Below are 20,606 nucleotides of genomic sequence, written 5' to 3'. Positions count from 1 at the left end.
TTGGGAACAAATCAGCCAGTGTGTAAGAATAAGTAAATGCATTTTCACTTATTTGTGAGCCAGATTTGGGAAATATTTATGTGTTGCTAAATCTAATGAAGTTTCTTTGTACTTACCCATATTTGATTTAGGAATTTCAGAATATTTACATTTTTACACATCTTGAAAGTCCCAGACTTTTTTACCAGTGAGTTTCAGTGTCTAAATCTTGGTAGAAAGCATTCAGGAAATGGAGGTCAGAGAAGTAGAAAAACTATGAAGTCTGTGCATGATCGTCTTCTTAGATGTTGTATTTCTACTGCAAAATAGTCCTAGTTGATGATTGCTGAATCTTCATGTTACTCTGATAGAAATGAATTATTCAGTTCAAATTGTTAACAGGGTAGCAGGAGATCTATTGCAAACTTCACCCAGCTTGAATCATGATAAACTTCTTGTTCTTTTTCTCAAGATCAAAGGAGGTTTTATAAATGATCGTCATCTCTAACATACAATTTCTGGATTTGCTGTATCTCTCAGGGGACAACTATTTGATTTTTTTCTAAAATGCAGTTTGAAATACGAGCATGGTTAAAAAATACTGTTCACTTGGCACAGAGAAGGCCACCCTGCACGCCCTTCTAAAGTATCACCAGCATAGGCTTCTCCCTCTCCCCTGTAAAACTGGGGAACTTGCTCTACATGTCAGAGATACCTGCTCAGGTGTCTTTTGGTAGAGTGGGTTCTTATTAATTGATCAAAGATTGTCCTTTGACAATCCAGCTCAGCTGAGGAGCTCTACAAGCAGAGATCTTGCCTTGCTTTGGAGGTGGCATCCATGATTGAATTGCGCACAGAGCGGTGAGTACATTGCTTTGTTTGAAAGGTGTTCTCTGACCCCTAGATGTGTCTCTGAATACTGGAGTATTTAATGCATCACAGACTGGGGTGGGAGGTGGTGGTTGCTGTCAGTTTTTAGGCAGCTCTGCTCCCCACCTCGGGTCGCGGTATGAGAAGCAAAGAAGGGCTCTGGGAGGAGGCTGGGTGGCTGGGGCCCATGTGCTGGGCTCAGCTGACAGACAGGTCTCATATGGCAGCACTGGGCTGTGATGAGATGCTGGCAGAGGTCTGCAAGCACCGCAGCAGAATTAGCATAGCACAGCCAGAAAGCCAGAGACGTGAAACTGATTATGAACGGTGAGCCTGATCTAACACCCTGACCCTCTGTGAAGGTGATGTCCTACCAAAGCTATTAAAGGCATTACTGTGTTTGTTCAGATGTAGGGTGTGCTCCCTTTGCTGCACAATCAAGATCTGAAAATACCAAATTGACAAAAATTCATGGGCTGTAACTGATTTCTCCCCTTTAAGAGTCTAAAAGATTTGCATCCCTTTTTGGACTTCCTTAATGTAGTGCATCTATCATTGCTACGTCTCTGCAACCCCAAGCATGATGGGTATCAGTTCCTGGACTCTTTTATTCTGTGGCTAACATATAAATGAAAACAGAGCTCCTGTTTCAGAGTTGTTATTTCTTTTTCTGACCATGTATTTACAGTCACAAGCACTGCTTGCTTTGTGGAGCAGTAGATCTAATGTATTAGCTAGTGTATTATATTTTTAATTATTTATTTGTAGATGTTTTCAATTTGAAAGGAGATTTTCAGGTAACAAGGTAGGCAAACATGTTCAACAGTGCCATCATATAAATTGCTGTAGGTGACAGATCCCTACAAAAATTATTACAGGCAGATTCGCAATGCAAAAAATTATTTATGTGACAGCAAGCAGAAAGACAAATTACTTGGAGACTATGTACGTGCTCTTCTGTAATTGCTCATAAATTATTGTGGTTCATGTTAAAATGCATCTAGACTCCCTAGACAGCTAGATTTATTTAAAATAAGAATAATGGGAAATTATCAGGAAACAGGGAAGGAGCTGCAGTGCACGCTCTCGGTGACTGCTAACATAAAAGTACATTACCTCATTGTCAGACGACTTAATCTGTAATTTGCTTCATAATTTTGAAAGCTTCATTTTCAGTTCAGTGTCTCCTGAGGTTTCATTAGCCTGGATAGATAGTAGGGATGGGCCCAGTGAGGCTTCATCATGGTGAACTGCTCGTGTGTTTCCCTGCCTTCAGGGACCCCCCTGCACCCATGTAGGGTTTTTGTGTACCCGAACACTTTCATGTTCTACAAAATAGGATTCAATGTAGTCAGTTGGGTCAGGAGGGACGCAGGGACTGACAGATAGATAGGCAAACCTCGTTTCCTTTAGAGGACGGGCTAAAAATGGGACAATGTTTTCCATATCCTCTCAATGCTCCAAATTTTAGGAAATATTTCAAATAGGTGTATTTCTTGAAAGTGTCTGAAGTGCACCTGCAATAGATAGGATGTAGTTGAATGAGTTTTAGATCAAGCAGTTAGTAAGGTTTAGCTGATTATTGGGTAGCAGAGAAAAGATGTATATACATTGATTATATAAGTGCGTGTCTGTAATCCATTATTTTTTTCTTCTTACCACCCTGATCGTATCATATATTGAGAGCCATGCCAACAAAAATGACAGCAAACTTTGTTCTGGATAATGGAGTGCTAAACTCTACCTAAGCAGCTCCAGTCATTTGTAATGACAGCTTGGAGAATACTCCAAACGAATCTAACAATACTCATGCTCCAGTGACTGACAGCACGGCAAGAGGAAAAATTTCCTCTTCTACGTGAGTGCAGGGAGCTTGACCTAGATTTTAGCCTCTACAGCTTCATAGGAGGAAACATTCTTGACTGTGTACTTAACAAGAAAAACAGAGCAAGGGGGAAAAGTCATCTCCTGTTTGATGAGTCATTGTTCAATAATTAAGATTTAGTCAAGGTGCTCCCTGAGACTTCTCCCCTCCGCAGATGTCATCAACCCCATAATGAATGGTTACTCTGTTGCCCATGTACTCTTCTCTCCCTAATCACCACCTCCTGGCATGCCATGGAGACTGAGGTGATGCAGGGAGGGTAGCAGTGCAGGCAGGGGCAATGGATGCACAGGCAGCCTGCCTGCACCTTCCCTGTATGATGCGCTTGCTGGGTTGGGGTCAGCCTTGCCAGTAGCTGCTGAAATTCTTCCATTCAGATACTGTTAATGTGAAAAAGGTCTGTACTGTGAATCTCCTTTTCTCTCTTTACCTCTTTTGAGGTGCAGGTGCTGTGCTGTGGTCCAGGCATCATACTGGTGCCTCCACCAGAGCGCTGGCCATGGTCAGGGGTACAGTGTACCCGCAGCTTCACTCTCCACTGCCGGCCTGCTGGAGGTGGGGTTTATCCACTCTAATGACCTGGTTGTAAATTACTGTTCAAAGGTATTTTATCTATTCCACTGTGCTTTTATACTCCAGCAGTTGTAATTTGGAAAAGAAAATAGTAGAGAATTGGGAGAAAAGGGAGAAAAAAATTTCAAATGCAAGTGGAAGATTAAGCGGCTTGAGTAGCACTGGAGGATGCTTAGTGTTAGCTGTGCTTTGACAAGTTGTTTGGTGTGGCTTTTATTGGAAGCAGAGGCATTTTCAGCTTCCATAGCTAGATTTCAGTATTGGGAAAGTACCTAACTCTGTAGCTCTTCCTAATTGTGACTGCTCTGTGAAACAAATGGAAAACTGGCACTGTTCTGCTTGACCCACAAGCTTCCCATGTGTGTTTGAATGTCAGTTATTCTTTACTGTGGTTTAACTTTGCTGAACCGGCACAGGTTCGAAAGCATTAGATGACATGCCAGGATTAGATTGACAGAAGATTGACAGAATTAATTAGATCGGCTGATTTGGTTTGGATCTAAATTCTATTTCTGAGCATTCCTATTTATTTTGGCTTATGCCCCTGCTTAGACATTTGTGACTTTGCTGAAGCACAGGAGGAAGGGTGCCTTTGAGAATACCTGTATGTCCTGGAGAACAGCGGGAATGAACCATCTGGAGAGTTCAGTGTTGCAGCTGTAAGCTCTGCACTGCTCCTTAATTGTGGATTCACACCAGCCTAAAGAGCATAGCTTGAAAAAAGCAGAGAGTAGAAGGCTCTGATACACTGCCATGTATAGAAATTTTGGCTCACTACATTTGTTTAGGAAGTAAATAAAAAAATCACTTAATGAGTGAATGCTATTCAAGGTGTATATGAAATGCAGAGTGTATGAGGATACCTACACTTAGAGCTTGAGAATTGATACTGTAAATGCAGAAGAGGCAACTTGAACTTTGCTTGATTGAATTTGAGGTAACTGCATCAAGGGTAAAGATGTTCCACTTACATGTAGCTGGATGCGATCAGTAAATTCTAAACCCTATACATTTCATCAAGTGTAATAAATGTAGGTGGTGTATTTGCCTGTTGGTGATCTGCCTTGACAGTCTTTTTCTGTGGTTATATTCTTGGTTTTCAGGCTTAGAGTTTTTCCAGCAATAAAAATAATTGAATTAAAAAGTCTCTGATCTGTGAGAGGGAATTACATGTTGATACATACGCATGCACTAGGATCATATTGTAACAAAGATGATTTGAAATAACAGGAGAAAAAAAATGCAGGGAGAAGTAATCTTTTCTTAAACTGGCTGACATCAATTAATTTTTAAAGTTTTTTTCTGAACAGAACATCAAAAGATCCCTTTTCATATTTGTACAATTCCTGTAAAAGCTTGATTGCATTGTTAGCATATTGTGATAGTATCCTGTTGTGTATCATACCTGTCTCTGCAGTCTGAGTAGGCTGTAATAAAAAAAAAAAGAAGCTATGTGAAACTGTTTTGAAAAGAACATTATGAATGTTTCATCTGGTTTGGTTTTTTTTTTTACTTAACATAATTAGCCAAGATGGATGGAAAAGTTTTAAGGGACAGAACTGGGATCAGATGCCAATGTATATTTTCCTCCAACAAAGAAAAAAATCAAAATTGGTTTACAGGAGCAAGTAGTTAAGATGAAAACACTTGGTTTATTTATTAAAGAATTAGTGTTTTGGGAATGAAAGTAATGATATTCTGAAGAAATGGAACTGAGTAGGCCCAGTGTGTGCTGTTTATTGTGTTTACATGTAACTAAAAAAGGTACATAAAACCCTTTAATTGCTAAGTTAGTAAGACCCTTAAAGCTGCTTCAGGTTTTTCACATTGATATAAAACAAAGGTTCTTGTCCCTGCCCACAGCAGGGGGGTTGGAGCTAGATGATCTTAAGGTCCTTTCCAACCCTAACTATTCTATGATTCTATGATTCATTAACTGCATTGTATTTCACAAGCTGCCTTTCACTATCTTGAAAAAATATATCTGATTCTAATCTTTCTTTATTATTGTTTTGCTTTCAGTTGATGGTTGCATTGACTGGTCAGTGGATCTCAAGACATACATGGCTTTGGCAGGTGAACCAGTCCGAGTGAAATGTGCCCTTTTCTACAGCTATATCAGAACTAATTATAGCATGGCCCAAAGCACAGGTCTTAGGCTTATGTGGTACAAAAACAAAGGAGATTTAGAAGAGCCCATTATATTTTCTGAAGTTAGGATGAGCAAGGATGAAGATTCAATATGGTTTCACTCAGTTGAGTTGCAAGACAGTGGTTTCTACACCTGTGTTCTAAGGTGGGTATTGTGTTAAATCTAAGAATGTGTAGATTGGCTTAAGAAAAAATGTTTAAATTTAGGTCTCAGGATTGAGATATTCTTCCAGTTAATATATGCTCATTATTTTTATTCTCATAATTATGTATGTCATATAATTCTTTGTCTCAAAATTAGTTTCCCTAGTAACTATAGTTACCTCTTTCAATAGCTATAATTAAATACATGCTTTCAGTTAATTACTTTATTATTTTAAGTCCAACATTTGCAAATTCTCAATTTGCCATAAACCTTCAGAACTGGATACTTCTTGAATCATGAGTATTTTGGTTAAGTAATGCTCTTTTGCAAATGCTCTGTGTTATTCAAGAGTTAGACACGGTTTGAATTATTCTGATGGGATTAGGCCATGGGGAGTTACAGCTCTGTCTGGTTTTGAAGAAATGTTTATTTTAATATACAGTTATGATTTGGCATAAATCTAAGCAGACCTCATTTGGTAAGGCACTGAAATGCGTGTCTCAGAAGTATTTTGGAACTGTGGATGAGCCTTAAATTAAGCATGTGCTGGAGCTCGTGATTTCCATCATGTGGATGTTGATGTCAGCTCTGCCTAAAATGAGAAGATAAAAAAGCAAGACTCTTTAAGAATGAATGAATAAATATTCCTTAAATGATCCAGTTTTGAATTAAAAGGAGATTACAGATACTTTATATGATTTGGGTTTAAACTGTTTGGCTTTAGAGAACGAAGCTTGATTCATCCTTGTCTGCAGCTCCATACTGAAACTATGATTTTTTTTGTTTGTTTGACAAATTTAATATCAAATATCACAGCAAAATAACATCACTGTTCAGAGCCCAGAATTTGCTCTCTCTCCATCTCTGCTGAGTCCTGCTGCCTTGTCTCAGCTGCCTCAGTCCATTTGGATCCTGAAGAATGCTGCTAAAATCAGAGATTGTGCTGTGGTTTGTGGTCGTTTGTACTGGTGACCAAGGTCCAGTTTAAATACTGGATGCATCTGCCAAACTGACCATTAAGGCTGTATTGCAGCCTTCAGAGTTAATTATTCTTTTATTAATTGCTCTGTCAGAGGCCTGGTATAATGTGAACTCTGCTTTGAAATGTTATGGGCAGACAGTGATTTACATGTTTCAAGGGAGCTGTACTTTGGTTTTGTAAGAAGTCACTGTTGTGATAATCAAGTTACTGGTTTAATACTCTGGAAATTTTTAACATGAATAATCTGAACAATGAAGAATTGATCTTGGATCTAATTGTGGGACATGCTTTTTTTTCTGGGAAATTTCAAAGCTCTGCTCATTTACATGGCAAAGTAGTTTTGGGTAACAAATGGGCAAGTTCTTAAATAATTCATGCATTCTCCTCATTTTCACATAAAAACTGTACGACATGTTTCTTAGAAGGCATTGCACAGCATTAAGATCTTCCTTGTCAGTTCTGCAGCTTTCCTGCTTTGGCTAGAACTTATTTATATAATTACGGATAATTTTGCCTTTTTCAGATTTATGTCAGAGAGCACAATATTGTATATAGTGGTTACACATAAAAGACTGTATTTCTTTCTTTACTGAATTCATTTTTTCTTCCAAAAATTTGGGAATGTATCCGTGGTGTTACTGTTTATGAAATCATAGGTGGCTTAAATTAGCTGAGGAAATAGCAATAGTAATAGATTCAGTATCATTAAAATAGGTGAGCTCTAATGGTCTAAACTATGATCACACTTTTGTGGTAGACTACCCACACCATTAACTGTGTAATTTCAGCTTTATTAATCCATTTTTTGGAGGGGGATAAGCAGATGTTTGCATTTTAGTCATTAAGCAGGCTCACCTGCTCTGTGAGGTTTTAAGAGGTCACAAATGAGAGCAGTAATTCTAGAATATGATTTTATTTTCTAGGAATATTAACAATTTCTGTTATAAATGCCTTCTTCTGTACACTGGATGAATGGAGACTGAGAACTCAATGCAGTGGAAATGAAGAGGTGACTCCGGCCCCTTAGGGTGCAAGGGTTTAGGGGTGCATGTATAATGGACTCTTTTGGCTTGGTAGATGAATGAAAAAAAAAAAATGGGAAGGAAGATGCTTTTGATTCAAGATAAATGTAAAACTTTTGAAGTTTTTCTCAACAAGGGAGTTTTCATTAAGGTTTTTTAAGAGGAAATCAGAAGCAATTCAGTTCTAAATTTATGTCTTTCTAGCCACTCTCCAAGGACGTGGAAAGCCCTGGTGCAAGTCCCTGTGCTGCCCAAGGGGTGAAACCACACATTTGCCTGTCCCAGTGTCTAGCGTGTGCTGCATTCAACCACTTGAAGTCTCTTGTCTTTGAACAGTTCTATCTACAATTCATCCTTGTCTATATAAAAGGGCAAAAGGGAGGGAGATGCTTGGATGTCAAGAAGTTGTTTGTGGCTTGAAAGGAAGGACACACTCTTAAGCTGGGAAAATCTTCTCAAATAGAAGGGAATTGAACACCAAGGGTTTTTAGGAAGTTGTATATAAAAGATGTCATAGTCAACAGTGGGAGCCATGCCAGTGCACTCTGCCCCAGCTTGTTACCTTTTTCTCAGTCAAAATGTAGCAAATAAAAAACTCTATGAGGAAAATTCTAACTGCACTTTTCTCTGAATTTCCAATTTGTTGAAAAGGTTCTTCACAATTCTGAAAAAAAAATCCCCAAAACCCAGAAAAAAACCCACAAAAAAACCAACCCAAAAACCAAACTTGTTTTTTAAGAAGCTGCATTTTCTGGTTCCTCACAGGTGCTCGTAGGATTAAGGTATGAGTATCTTTGAAGCAATTAGAAGGAATTTTTCTGAAGCTTCTTCAGAAAGGGTGTGTGTGAGCAGCTGAAGGATAGGCTGATCTGACAGTGATTTGGAGACGGGTAAAAATTGAATGTGTCAGTGAATTCTTTCTTATACAGAATTGTCATTTCAATAATCAGAATGTCTGTTCTGTAAATGAACCTGTAATACTGAATAAAATTAAGGAATATTAGAGCAGCCTTAATGAAAGGGATTGCTTCTCCAGGCTGAAGAGGTTCAATACCATCATTTAAATGTTGCCTCTCCTTTATTGACCAATTAGGCATTGTTCCATAGGCAGGTGTGTGTGAGGGGTGTATAATAGGAGGGAATTATTGTTGCATTAAAACTTACTTCTCTTTTCCCACATTTTGACACTGAGTTGACACTCAAATGCACCCAAAAGGTGGTGGTTTTCTCCAGTGTTAACTGTAAGGGGTCCTGATTCTGCAGGGACTTTTAAAAGAGCGCAGAGTTGAGCTGTGAGTTCATGTGAGTTTCATGGATCTGCTTTGTTCTCAGGTGTCTATTCTGTGCCAAATCAGGGATATTACTACAGCTAGATCTGCTGACACCCAGAAGGGATTCTCACAATAGATGGATGTGTGTTTCACTACGGATCCCAAATAAATGTTGGGACATTTATATCATTTATATCAGGGACTGTTCCTGAAACCCTTCCTTCTAACTGGGCCCAGCTCCAAAATAAACTGAAGTACTGAATAAATGCTTTATAAGCAAGATCAGTAAAACATTAGTGTATATTTGCTGTTAATTAACTGTTGGTGAAATAAAATAACTCAAATTCCTGTAATGTGAACCAGGAGGATAGAAAGTCTGGGCCTTGCAGGGGTGCAGGGAAAGCACGAGGTAGAGGTTTGTGTTTGCCAGACTGGCTGACGTAGCTAAGCCTCATTTTTTGTACAGGATAAGAGTAACAAGGGAGTGAGGGCCTTGAATGCCTATGAGGCAATAAGCCTGCAGGTCTTTAATACCAGCATTTGATGCCAGAGAACTACCAACAAACCAAGTTAGGAAATCTGCATCTTTTTTCCCTTCCTTGGTCCCTATCTGCACATTTCTTAATGGAGAACAGCATTGCTATGGACATGCACAGAAGAATCAAGCCTTTGCTTAGCCATTGGTGAAACACTGAGATACTACTTTCTGAGCAATAACAAAATAGACTGACAGTAGATTCGAAGCCTTCTGGCTTCTGAACGTCTGTGGAGTGCATGACCAGCAAATCAAAATCAGACTTAGACAGCCTCGAGGGCCTGTCAGTAAAACTTCATTTGCTGTGTAACCTTTGTGTTCTCACTTCTGTGGGTCTTAGGCAGAGCTGAGGAACTTGTTTCAAATGCCTAGAACATGGACTTGCAGTATGCACACAGCATCCCAGGAAAATTTGCACCACTTCTCTGAGTGCTGAAGGTCTGGCTTCCAAGTGAAAGGAGAGTTTTTTTTCAAATCTCAGCAGAGACCAAACAGGAAAGTTGGACAAAATCATGATGTGAAAATGTGTAGGGTTTGGCTGCTTTCTCTGCAGCCGTCTCTCATGGTTCTTGCAGTATGTGTTTTAATACAGAAATTCATTTTGTCCATGGCAATTATCTTCTCATTACAGAATGTTTCATTTTCAGGTGCTTTGGCTTTATTCAGTGCTCAACTGTTATGTCAAAGGTGATTTTGTATCTCAAATCCCTTTGAACACAGTGTTGTAATTCCAGTTTGGTCATAGAATATCTCCTTCCCTATGCTTCAAAGGCAAATGTGTGTTTTTTTCCCCATAGACTTTCCCTGGAAAGATCTAAAGATGATGCCTTCTAGTGGGCAGGGTCTTTAATTATCAGATGATGGATTATGTATCTCATGGTTACCTATCAGACTTACACACTGCTGTGTGACCAGCTTTCATACTGTACTGTCCCAGGCATATCTGTAGAAGCAGCTAAATTTCACACTTTGAGAAAGTGCATGGATTCAGCATGGCATAGTCTTCCCAGGCTCTGTATGACACTAATATTAAATGTCACACATTAAAAGCATGTGACATTTCCCACTTTAAAAACAACTGATTCTGTACAAACAAAATCCCTGTGATATATGGTATTCAATACCTGAATACAGTGTTAGAGCAGATACAATATAGTCAGTATGATTCACGATAAAATAAAACTTAACTTACTGAGATACAATGTTTTGGCATTATCAAAATGCAGAAGAAAGTAGAATCTTTTCTATCTAAAATTGTGTAAAAACTGATGGTGCTCCTGCAAATCATTTTGATGACATTGTCTTTGTTGAGAGAAATCAGTTCTATCTGTTCTTTTGACACTTGGATTTACTCAAAACCAAGGGTTTGCGTCTTTTGCCTGGTGATATGTATATTTTTGCTCACTCTTCTTCTAGAAAGCTTTAAAAGAGAAAATATCCATCCTCTGTTTTACTGACACCCTTTGTGTTTACTGTTGGTGAGAAGCTGCAGGAGCAGTCAGGGTTTCAAGCAGAAATGCCCATATTGCTCTTTGGTTGGAGAGCATCCAGTGACTTCGGTGTTGCAGCAGCATGCACAAGAAAAATATTGTTTATCTTTCAGTTTTCTTAATGATAAAATCACAGCTTTAGATACCTTTAAAATGGCTGACATTACTTTCTAGTCCTACAGACTGTCATCACGAAAGCTCCATGTGCTGCAGTGCTTCGATAATGTTTCAGCTCACTGTCAGTGGTTGCTCATGAAGGAAGTGTCTTCCCTGGTGGGCTTCAAACCTTGCCTGGTTGAGAGAAAGGATGCAAAGTGGAGTGACTGCTCCCTCATGCAGTCAACTTTGCATGCAGGAGACCTATTGCCAAGATGTTGTTTAGCCCTCCTCAGCCATCTCCTCTCCAACACGTCAGGGAGTTTCCATGTCCCTTCTGTTCTTCAGGGGGAGGGGAATGTGCTTACCCAGGTACCACTCCTGTTGAAATACACATCGAGCCATCACTAACTATAGCATGTTGGTACACAATATTGTATGTGTCCTGTGAATGGACAGACAAATAGAAGATTTCTTGAGGAAATACATCATGCCCAAAGCACAAGGTGACAAAATCACAGGGAGTTAAATTAGTATTTGATAGGTGATCCTGGAGAATAATTTCTTCTTTTCTGTCAAGCACTTAAGGGAAGACACAGACAGAAGGATTCAGCTGTAGGACTCAAACATCCCTTCACTGTAAATTGGCATGAGGATGCTATCATAAAGTGTTCCTTATATATCTTATGAGCTAATAACTGATCCAGTGGTTTATGTGCTTAATTGCCCATATACAAACTGAGAAGGGCTTGCCTTTCTCATTGCATCTACAATATAGGACTTAAATGCATGAAGAAGGATGTGTTCCACAGGTTTTATTCCCTGAGGTAACAAAGTCAGTGAGGTTTAGCAATGATGTGTCTGATGGGTATCCTGAATGCAATTTTGTTTTGTGTGTTAGGTGTGTAATAACAAAAAAGGCATAGAGGAGTAGATACACTTATTCACACGTGTGATTTGGAAGAAAGAAAGGAGAAAGTGTTCAGTGCTCTCAGAAACAGGGTATTGTAAATACAAAATCATTAAAAGGGGATTTCTTAATACTTTCCTGGGAGCAGTTGTCCCTGTGCCCCAGATTTATGTCATTGGTAATGGGGCTTTTCAGTAAGACAATATAATTTAACAGTAATATCCACAGTTCTAATGGAAAAGTATTAGGAAATAAATGAAAAGGCTTAGTCATTTGTAGTAGTAAACTTCCGGGTAGCTTGTTGCCTTGTAATTCTTAAGGGCAAGGAAGAAGAGAGCAAATGTGGCCAATTACAGGATTTCTTCTGCTGGAACAGGATGTGCTGAAGCTGACAGAGACCAGATAATTGATGAACTTCAGTGTGATATGCTAGAGATAACCTGATATTCTTTCAGCTTCTGCATTTCTTCTGTGTTACGTATTATATTCTCATAGATTCATTTCTAATAATTAACATTTTTGAAGACTTGGAAAAAAAAAAGAATCCCGAACCAAGGAACCCTGTTGACCTGTGAGATTCAGCTTAAATACTAGGAGATTTTCTCTCTACCCCCAAGTAGTCCCTGTTGGACTGACTGGTAATTTGTTTGATTTTCCATTGCTTCTCTCATCATACAGAGATCAGAAGGACCAGTGCATATGTGTGAAGGCAAACAGAAAAGAAATAGCTCCTCCTGCCCCTTAACCATGTGAAAATCAGACTGGCTGTCACTGTTCTCAGAAAGATTTAAAACCCATGATACTAGACATTACCCCTGAGTTTTCAAATTGTGGTCTTGCTGTAACGGGCTTATCATTGACTGTACTAGGCACATCCTGACATTTTTATGTCACATTTCCATTTTAATAAGGATGTTAGCTGAAGTCCAACTTTAATTTAAACTCAGATCTAAGTTTTGCTGAGAGAGAAACTCTACCCAGCTGCCAGATCCAAACATGTTTTCTTTTGTTCCAGGGAAGAAAAGCAAGCCTCAGAAATTCCCTAAAAAGGGCTAACTCACAGTGAGGAGTACAGGTCTTGCTTTTAAGGGCCTCTGGTGAGAACTGTATTCCTGATAGTTAACTTGAGACATCTCTGGATATCTGTTTTTCAGGCTGTCATTAATATAAGCCTTTTAAAAATACCTTTCGGTGACTTTGCTCAGAAATGCTTTATTTTGAACAGTAATGGGATAGCCTTTCTTCATTGTAAAACATGGGCCCCTGGGATATCTGGAATGTCTTGGTCAAGCTGAAATTGTCATCTTGTCTCTAGTGAATCTTGTATAGAAATTAAATCTTGGGAGAAAATAAGTACAGAAAGAAGAAAAACTTCTAGAGAGTGTTGGCTTAGCTCAGCTGAAATGCTTTTTCTACCTGAAGGGAATGGGGCCTTGAATGGTACCTCTGTCTGGATTCACAATGCAGATCGAGGATCAGAGGATGTAGAGATAATGCAAGAACATTGGATTTGTAATATCTACTGGTTTAGCACCTCATTTTCTGAGCTCATACTTCCATGATATTTTTTTCTTTTGTTAGTAGAATCTTGAGAATGAGTCAAACATTGAAGAAGGGGTAACATGGAATTAGGATTTCTCTTTATCATGCATAGGAGTTGGTATTAGAATTACAGTTATAACACCAACAAGCAAGCAAAATACAAGACAGGAATGTTTGGAATTGTGCCAAGGCCCACACAGACAAGCCACAAAATCACTGCACCTTTTGGCTTATGGATCAGGGAGCAGCTGCAGCAGTGCCAGCCATCTATTGAAGTGTTCCTCTTCAGGCATTGCTCTCTCACTTGACAAATTAAAAAGGAAAAAAAAAGAAAACTTTGAAGGATCTGTGATTTGTCACATCTGAGAGTGATTAACACCTAAGTGGGAAATTAATCTTTTCCAGATAATGACCCCTAACATGCAGCAGTGGTAGTCCACAAGAAATAAGCTAACACTTGAAAGAGCAAGTAATAATCCATTTGTTTTAGGGAGGATGCTAGATTTGTGTGATCTGAAAAAAAAACAATTCTAATAAATAACTCATTTTTCTTTAAGCAGATCACCAAACAATGACTTATTTGATCTGAACAAAGCACGCTTAGATAACAATGGAAGTGCTTGGTAACCATTATGTGAAATGTAAAATTTAGGAATACATTTATAAAATTCTCATGAAGAGAGAGGAAAGCAATCAAATACTTAAGTCTGAAAGCTGATAACATAGCACTTTATTATAGCAGTTGGTAGTAGATCTGGTAGAGCATTAATTGCTGTGGCCCTTCAGATCAGCAAAGACGGTTGATGGTGTAGTTATTGCTGTTACTGCTTTAACTTGGAATAAGCGAAGAGGAATACAGGTTGACTTATACAGTCCTGCAATTAGTACTTCAGCGAGCCAATGAAAATGTCATTAGAACAGCCAGAGCGTTTAGGTATGTTGGGAGAAGTCTGAGTTGTTCTGTTCCTTGAGCATTGCTTTGATAAATATACTTCCTAGCTTTTGGATCTACCTCCGAAGTCTTAGAATGTAATAAAAACCCCAACACTGAATAAAAAATGAGCCTGCAAGGGGAAAAAGAAAAGTCCTCTTGTATAAATATGCAATTAAAATATGGGTTAGTTTATGGGTTGGGGGGGGTTGTTTTATTTTATCTACTCAATATAAAATACTAACCCACTTTGCTGCTTCTTTCCTCTTCATGAGAAAATCAACAAAGGGGGAAAGGGTCTGTGATTACTAGAGACAAAATAAAATTGTTTTATTTGACTCTTTTAACAAACAACCCTCACTTAGCAGAAACACACATGCCAAAGGAGTTTTTTTCCAAAGTTGTGAATATTTCCTCTAATTTGAATTCAGCCTTAGGGCTGATGAACTGTCTTGAATCCAAAACAAGATGAAAAATTATGTAGGGATGGCACTTCAATTTCAAATGTCCTTCTTATTCATTTATTTATATCCTCCCCTTTTCCCTCTTGTCCTGGCTTCGAAGTCAAGCCAAACTCACAGTTTGCTTTGCTTTTGTTTTGAGACCTGCTAAACTCCCTTGGTTTTCCCTGTGGTTTTCTATTGGATTCTAAGCTGGCTTCAGTTTGTGGTTCTGAGCCAATTCCAGGTAGCCTGGGATTACAAAGAGCAAAAGAAACTGCTTTGTGAACTCTGGCAAAGCTAAACTTGTCTTCACATTTCCAGTCGAGAGAGTAGGCCTGGTTTATAACTATTCCCTTGACATAGGGAATTACAGATCTTAGTTTCAGTGTGAAAACATAGGCAATTTTATTTTCTTTGTACTATCAAGTAATTCTTTCTTTTCTTTGCCTCCCAGAATTCTGCCTCAAAATTGAGAAGAACAATGAGGCTGATCAAACTGGTGTTTCCTTTTGCTCATGAGTGAAATATAACTGTTATCCCAAACTGACTAGATTAAAGGAAGGCTGCTGCTTCATTCACTGGAATTCCTGCAAAAGTTGCCCTTTTCTGAATTACCAGCAGTAGCACTAACTTGAGTGGCTGGTGCAGCATTCATAAAGCTTTCAAGTCTGTTGCTGTTGACTTAGTGAGGGCTTCCTTCATCATGAGCCTGAATAGATTTATTGTCTAGGTCATGGAGTGTGAACAAAAGTGATAGTACTCACCAGGCACTTAGTTTTCTCAATTCTACTCAATTCTAATTGTAACTAATGAAAAGAGTACTACATTTTTAGGTCACGGTTCCAGGAAGCATTTTAAATAGAAGTAGCCTCCAGGGCTTTTCAAAATACAATCTAAATAATGCAAGATTGTTAGAAGAAAATGCAACACTATTAAATAACACCAATGGACAACTATTCAAAGTCAGTCTTGATTAGCCTAGGTCATTATTACTGAGCACATATGACCTTAATTGCACTCAGTAATACTTGTAGTTATTCAGGAAAGCTAAGAATCATTACTAATTAATTACTATTGATAATACTCGGTGGATGTATCCATATTTTGTGGATTTTCAGTGCTGTATTAGGAAGCATTGAAACTTTCTGAATATGTTTTATTTTCTTCCTACAAAGAAAGTAACCCCTTTCAAAAGCAAGTAGTTTGGGAGAGTGGACTTCTGCTCACTAAATCATGTAAGTATTTCTGAAATGCCTACCCCAAATTATGTGTTTTTTTTGCAGTCCAGAGAATTTTTGTTTCATGTAAAATAATACATTCTGTGCAGTTTGTGTGGATGAGATTTTGTTATAGCCTCTGAAGTGAAAGACATCATGGCAATGTGCAGGGTGAGCAGCCTTTCCACTCTGAGGTAAGGGACAGAGAAAATATCCACCCACTTTATTACATAAATTTACAGGTGACATATTTAACAGAAGGGGGTAAGGATGGGGAAGTGTGTGGTTCTGCTGAATATTTAACACTAATGATGCTGAAAATGGGAGTGTTCTGAAGATTGCCTGTTGATTTGCCTTGCAAATACCTCTTTCTGCAAATACCTGCTTGTGGCACACTCCTTTGACAGGGAGCCATTTGCACAGTTTTGTCAGTGCTTGTTTAGCATGAAGCTTAGAGTCGTGATAAAGTGTCCCTATGGATCTTTATTTTCTTCCCAACTACAGGCTTACTTGACAGAGTGACATGTTTAAACATTCCACAAGAAAAGATTTGTTATGGGGCATGTTGGATTTTTCTGTTATTATTATTTTTCATTTAAATTAAAAGCATAGTCTTGATTCTAATTGGAGGGGGGAAGCAGCCGGGATCATTAGTGTCAGGGTTTGACTGATGGATCACTTTCCAGGTGCACAGGGCACTTTTTGTCTGCTGTGCCACCTCTTGCCTCAGCTAAACCGGTTTGTGGCAAGGCTGCGAAGGAAGAGGCAGCGGCAGTACCTCCTGCCCGAGCTCTCCACATTGCCCTTCAACTACCCAGCACCCTTGGGTTCACTCCAGGCTTTTTTGGTTGTAGGGCAGTCAATTAAAATGACAAAATGATGCATGGTGGGAGGAAGGGCCTCATTATGTTGTTGCTTGTACTTTGTAGCTTCCCATTGCACCTTATGAAGGGCAGAGGCTGACAGCCTGGCTTGCAACGATCCTGTGTAAAGTACAAGATGCTTCACAGCAACCACGGCAGACACCAGTTTGGGGGTTTTTATTGTGTGTCTCATAGCTCTGATAAAGTTGCAAGCCTGAAGGAAGTCAATTTATTCCTGTATTCGTGATTGTCAGGAGTGGAAGCTGGGCTAGTCGTGTTTATTCTACACTAAATTAAAACCAGTTGTAGATCGCACTGCGCTCACCTGGGCTTGACCGGGTTCTTTGGCCGTAGAGCAGGCATGGTTTGAAGTGCTGGGGGTTACATGTTTCAAGATTCTAAGGCCAACATGTAGCCATATTACCTCCAGTCTGACCTGTGTAACCGCTTAGAGGGCAGGCGCTGGGAGCACCGGTGGCAGGGCTGAGGGGTGGCCCCGGGCTGGGCGCTGCCAGTTACAGCCGGTTCCTGCCGGTTCCAGCCGCTACACAGCGGGCAGCGCTGAGCCCCTCAGCGGGGCTGAGGGAGCCTCGGGAAGGTGAGTTCAGGAAAGAGCAGGGCAGTGTCGGGAGTGAGGGAAGAGGAACAGCCCCAGGGCCGTGGAGGGACCCGGGGGAGCTGGTGTTCCTGACAGGAACTGCAGCCGTGCTGGAGCTGGGAGGACGGAGTGGTGGAGAGGAGCCGTTGTGGACACGCCACATCCCACTATTCGCCACCCCTGCACTACTTGGAAGGAGGGACAGGTAGAGGAGTAAAAAAGGAGGCGAGGGGAATGTGGTTTAGTTGTTTTGTCTTTGTCACAACCAAGCCTATTTTAATTTGTAATTAATTAAAATAGTTTTTTTCCAAGTCTGTTTTGCCCATGACAGTAATTGGTAAGTGATCTCTTTATCTTGACCCATAAGCTTTTTCATGTTACCTCCTCCTTCCCATCCTGCTGAGGGGGAGTGAGGGAGCAGCTGGGTGGGTGGCTGCAGCTGGTCCAGGTCGACCCACCACAGTATCATATGCTATAGGATTTTATATAGAAATTTCTTCTGGGGGAGGAATTCTTTCTGCAGCATGTGGTTTAACATCCGGCACATAACCCTTCTTCTCAAATGTATAGCACCGTGTACTGGAGTGAAATATTAAGGTGGGAAAGAAAGAGGTAGAGGAGGAGTGCGTATGACAGAGGAAATGGGGCAGTGTATCCTGACCAGCCTTTAAGATGCCAACAGGTTCCTGTTCATAGATTTGAAAGCTCAAAAGACCTGCTGTTCTGGGTTACATCATGTATCAACAAACTTTCTACACAGTTCTTCATTATCAAATCAGAAATGAGTCTACATTTTCTCATAATTCCCACATGTTGGAAATGCACAGCATGACAGTCACTATTTGAGCGTGCAGCAGAAGTGCTTGGGAAACGGAGAGCTTAACAAAGAGCTTACAGTGCTGAAACAAGCATGGTAAAAAGGAGGTAGAATAACTGAAAATATCTTTTTGTCCTTGCAGAAACTCAACATATTGCATGAAGGTGTCCATGTCCTTGACGGTAGCTGAGAATGAATCTGGGCTGTGCTACAACAGCAAGATCAGATATCTGGAAAAATCAGAAGTCACTAAGAGAAAGACAATCTCTTGTCCTGATATTGAGGATTACAAAGCAGCCAGTAAAGAGCCGGATGTGGTGTGGTACAAGGTAACTATTGCTGTTGTATTGCTGTTGCGCTGAAACTATACAAAACTTCTGTTTTCAGACTGAGGCTTAGAGATGACCTTTCTGAGCCTGCAGTGGTTTGTAACTGGTCTGGAAGAAGTTTTCCCAGTATTACAGAAGTACTGTTAAAGCGCAGGCAAAACTACCCAGCATAATCATTGTCCAACAGAAATCAGGAACAGTGAGCATGGTCCGTGTAAGAGGTTACATGACTTCTCTAACAGTAGTACCATGTTCCCAAACCACTCTGCTTCTGTACCAGTTTCCACCTTAGTGCGATGTCTCCCTAACTGATACTGTAGTAGGAACAAAGGGAGGCAACCTTCAGTGGAGTCGAAGGTGTATCAGCACCACCAGCTTCAGTAGCGCTACCCAGTTAGTTTTTATGAAGTCCGTTGGGTAATTTCACCAACATTTGTTTGCTTTTACCAAAGCCCGCTGGGTAATTTCACAGAGATGCCTTTACTTTTTCAGGGTTCCTTGAGTATAGTTTTACTGGTGTCTGTTAATTTTAGCTGAAGTCTGTTAGATACTTGTACTACTCAGCAGGTGACTCAGCTGGCTGCACCTTCTCCAAGGCCTGTCACATAGCACACACCACTTTCAGGAGCGCATTTATGAGTGGTGTGTTGTTGTAGCTCTCCAAGAAAACACAAGAGTGACTAAAATATGGGATGTCATCGAGATGTCAGGTACCAAGACAATAGAAAGGTCTGGCAACTTTTACCTGTTGTCTAGACTGGGACCACAGTCTGATATTTGAAAAAGCCCTTGGGTATGGATTGCTGCAAGAAACAGTGAAGAAGAATAAAGAGCTGAGAATCAGAAGGGACAAGAAATAGTTGGGCAAGAGGAAGAGCCAACTTGAGGTTTGTGGAAAATAGAGTTTAGACTGTAGGGATAAAAGCAGAATGAGTTTAGGACAAACTTGATTCAGGTAACGAAGGCAAAAACATGCGAACTAATTAAATCCTAAATTTTGAGTGCTTGATTTGCCAACCTTAATAATGTTCTTTAAAGATAGTTATTTTGTGTGACATAAGTAACATGTGCAGAACTGCTGATTTTTTTTTCCTCCTTAGCAGGTTGCATCAGGAAAGAGCAATTAGAAAAGTCATCTATTTCAATTTTTTACAGAAATCTAACATGTTCTATCTTGTAGTAACAAAACGTGTTCTGTAGTACAAAACAAAGTACTGTTAGTATAAACAAAGTTTTCCTTTCAGCCACTGAAGCTGTTTATCTTGGCATATGGGTAGATATCTTCAGTGCTGTTCATACATAAAATATATGTATTCAGTTAAGTCTGAAATCTTGGAGAAAAGAGAGAAGCTGTTTCTTGCCCTACCTACCTAGGTATTACTGAACACCAGATCACTGAAGATCTCTTTTCTTTGCAGAGCACACTGCAGAAATAGTCTGTCAGGGATAATCTTTAGCTGTCATGGAGCAGAAGTCGTTCTAAGGAAGATGTATGTACAACCCCAGATCAACAATGCTTTGTGCTGACCAAGAAAGGGAACAGAAAGGTCTTTGTTCTGTACACCCACGCATGTTATCTGGGTTGCACACATAGGTTGCGTGACATGAGGCTGGAGTACAACAGCTGACTGACAAGTCACCACTGTGCTGTAACTGAGCAGAATGTGGTTTGATGATAATGGTGAGACAGCTGAAGTTGACAACTTCATTATGAAGTTTAGGTTGATAATGAAGAGCCATTAGTGGAATAACCTGCTACATATACTTCGTTATCCATAATTAACAATAATGTACTATCAGTTCAGTTCTTTGACAACACCTGTGTTATCTGGGGATGAGTCAGGAAGCTCAGTAATGTGAAATGCCCATATTAATGTTATGCAGAAGGTACATAGGTTATCCTTTGAAATTTACAATGAGTGCTGTGGTAACCCCTACAAAGTGCAGTCTGGGACTT

The 20,606-nt window shown here is 39.8% G+C and overlaps 1 protein-coding gene across 10 annotated transcripts in view; it reads left to right on the top strand.

The window, feature by feature from the left end:
* The window catches only part of IL1RAPL2 (interleukin 1 receptor accessory protein like 2), a 373,489-nt gene that overhangs the window by 184,436 nt on the left and 168,447 nt on the right, over positions 1-20,606 (top strand). For 9 of the 10 annotated variants that reach the window (XM_061446050.1, XM_061446052.1, XM_061446047.1 and 6 more), the window contains 2 exons: positions 5,330-5,603; positions 18,463-18,649. In XM_061446050.1, the coding sequence (XP_061302034.1) occupies positions 5,330-5,603; positions 18,463-18,649 (461 nt within the window). The remainder of the gene's footprint in view (positions 1-5,329; positions 5,604-18,462; positions 18,650-20,606) is intronic. The other variant, XM_061446054.1, reaches the window with a different exon arrangement.

Source organism: Pezoporus flaviventris, unplaced genomic scaffold, assembly GCF_033815535.1.
Source record: "Pezoporus flaviventris isolate CSIRO_AGI_PZ_B2104156 unplaced genomic scaffold, CSIRO_AGI_Pfla_v1 ptg000005l, whole genome shotgun sequence".
In the NCBI taxonomy this organism is placed as follows: domain Eukaryota; kingdom Metazoa; phylum Chordata; class Aves; order Psittaciformes; family Psittacidae; genus Pezoporus; species Pezoporus flaviventris.
This window is presented reverse-complemented; position numbering and strand designations above follow the sequence as displayed.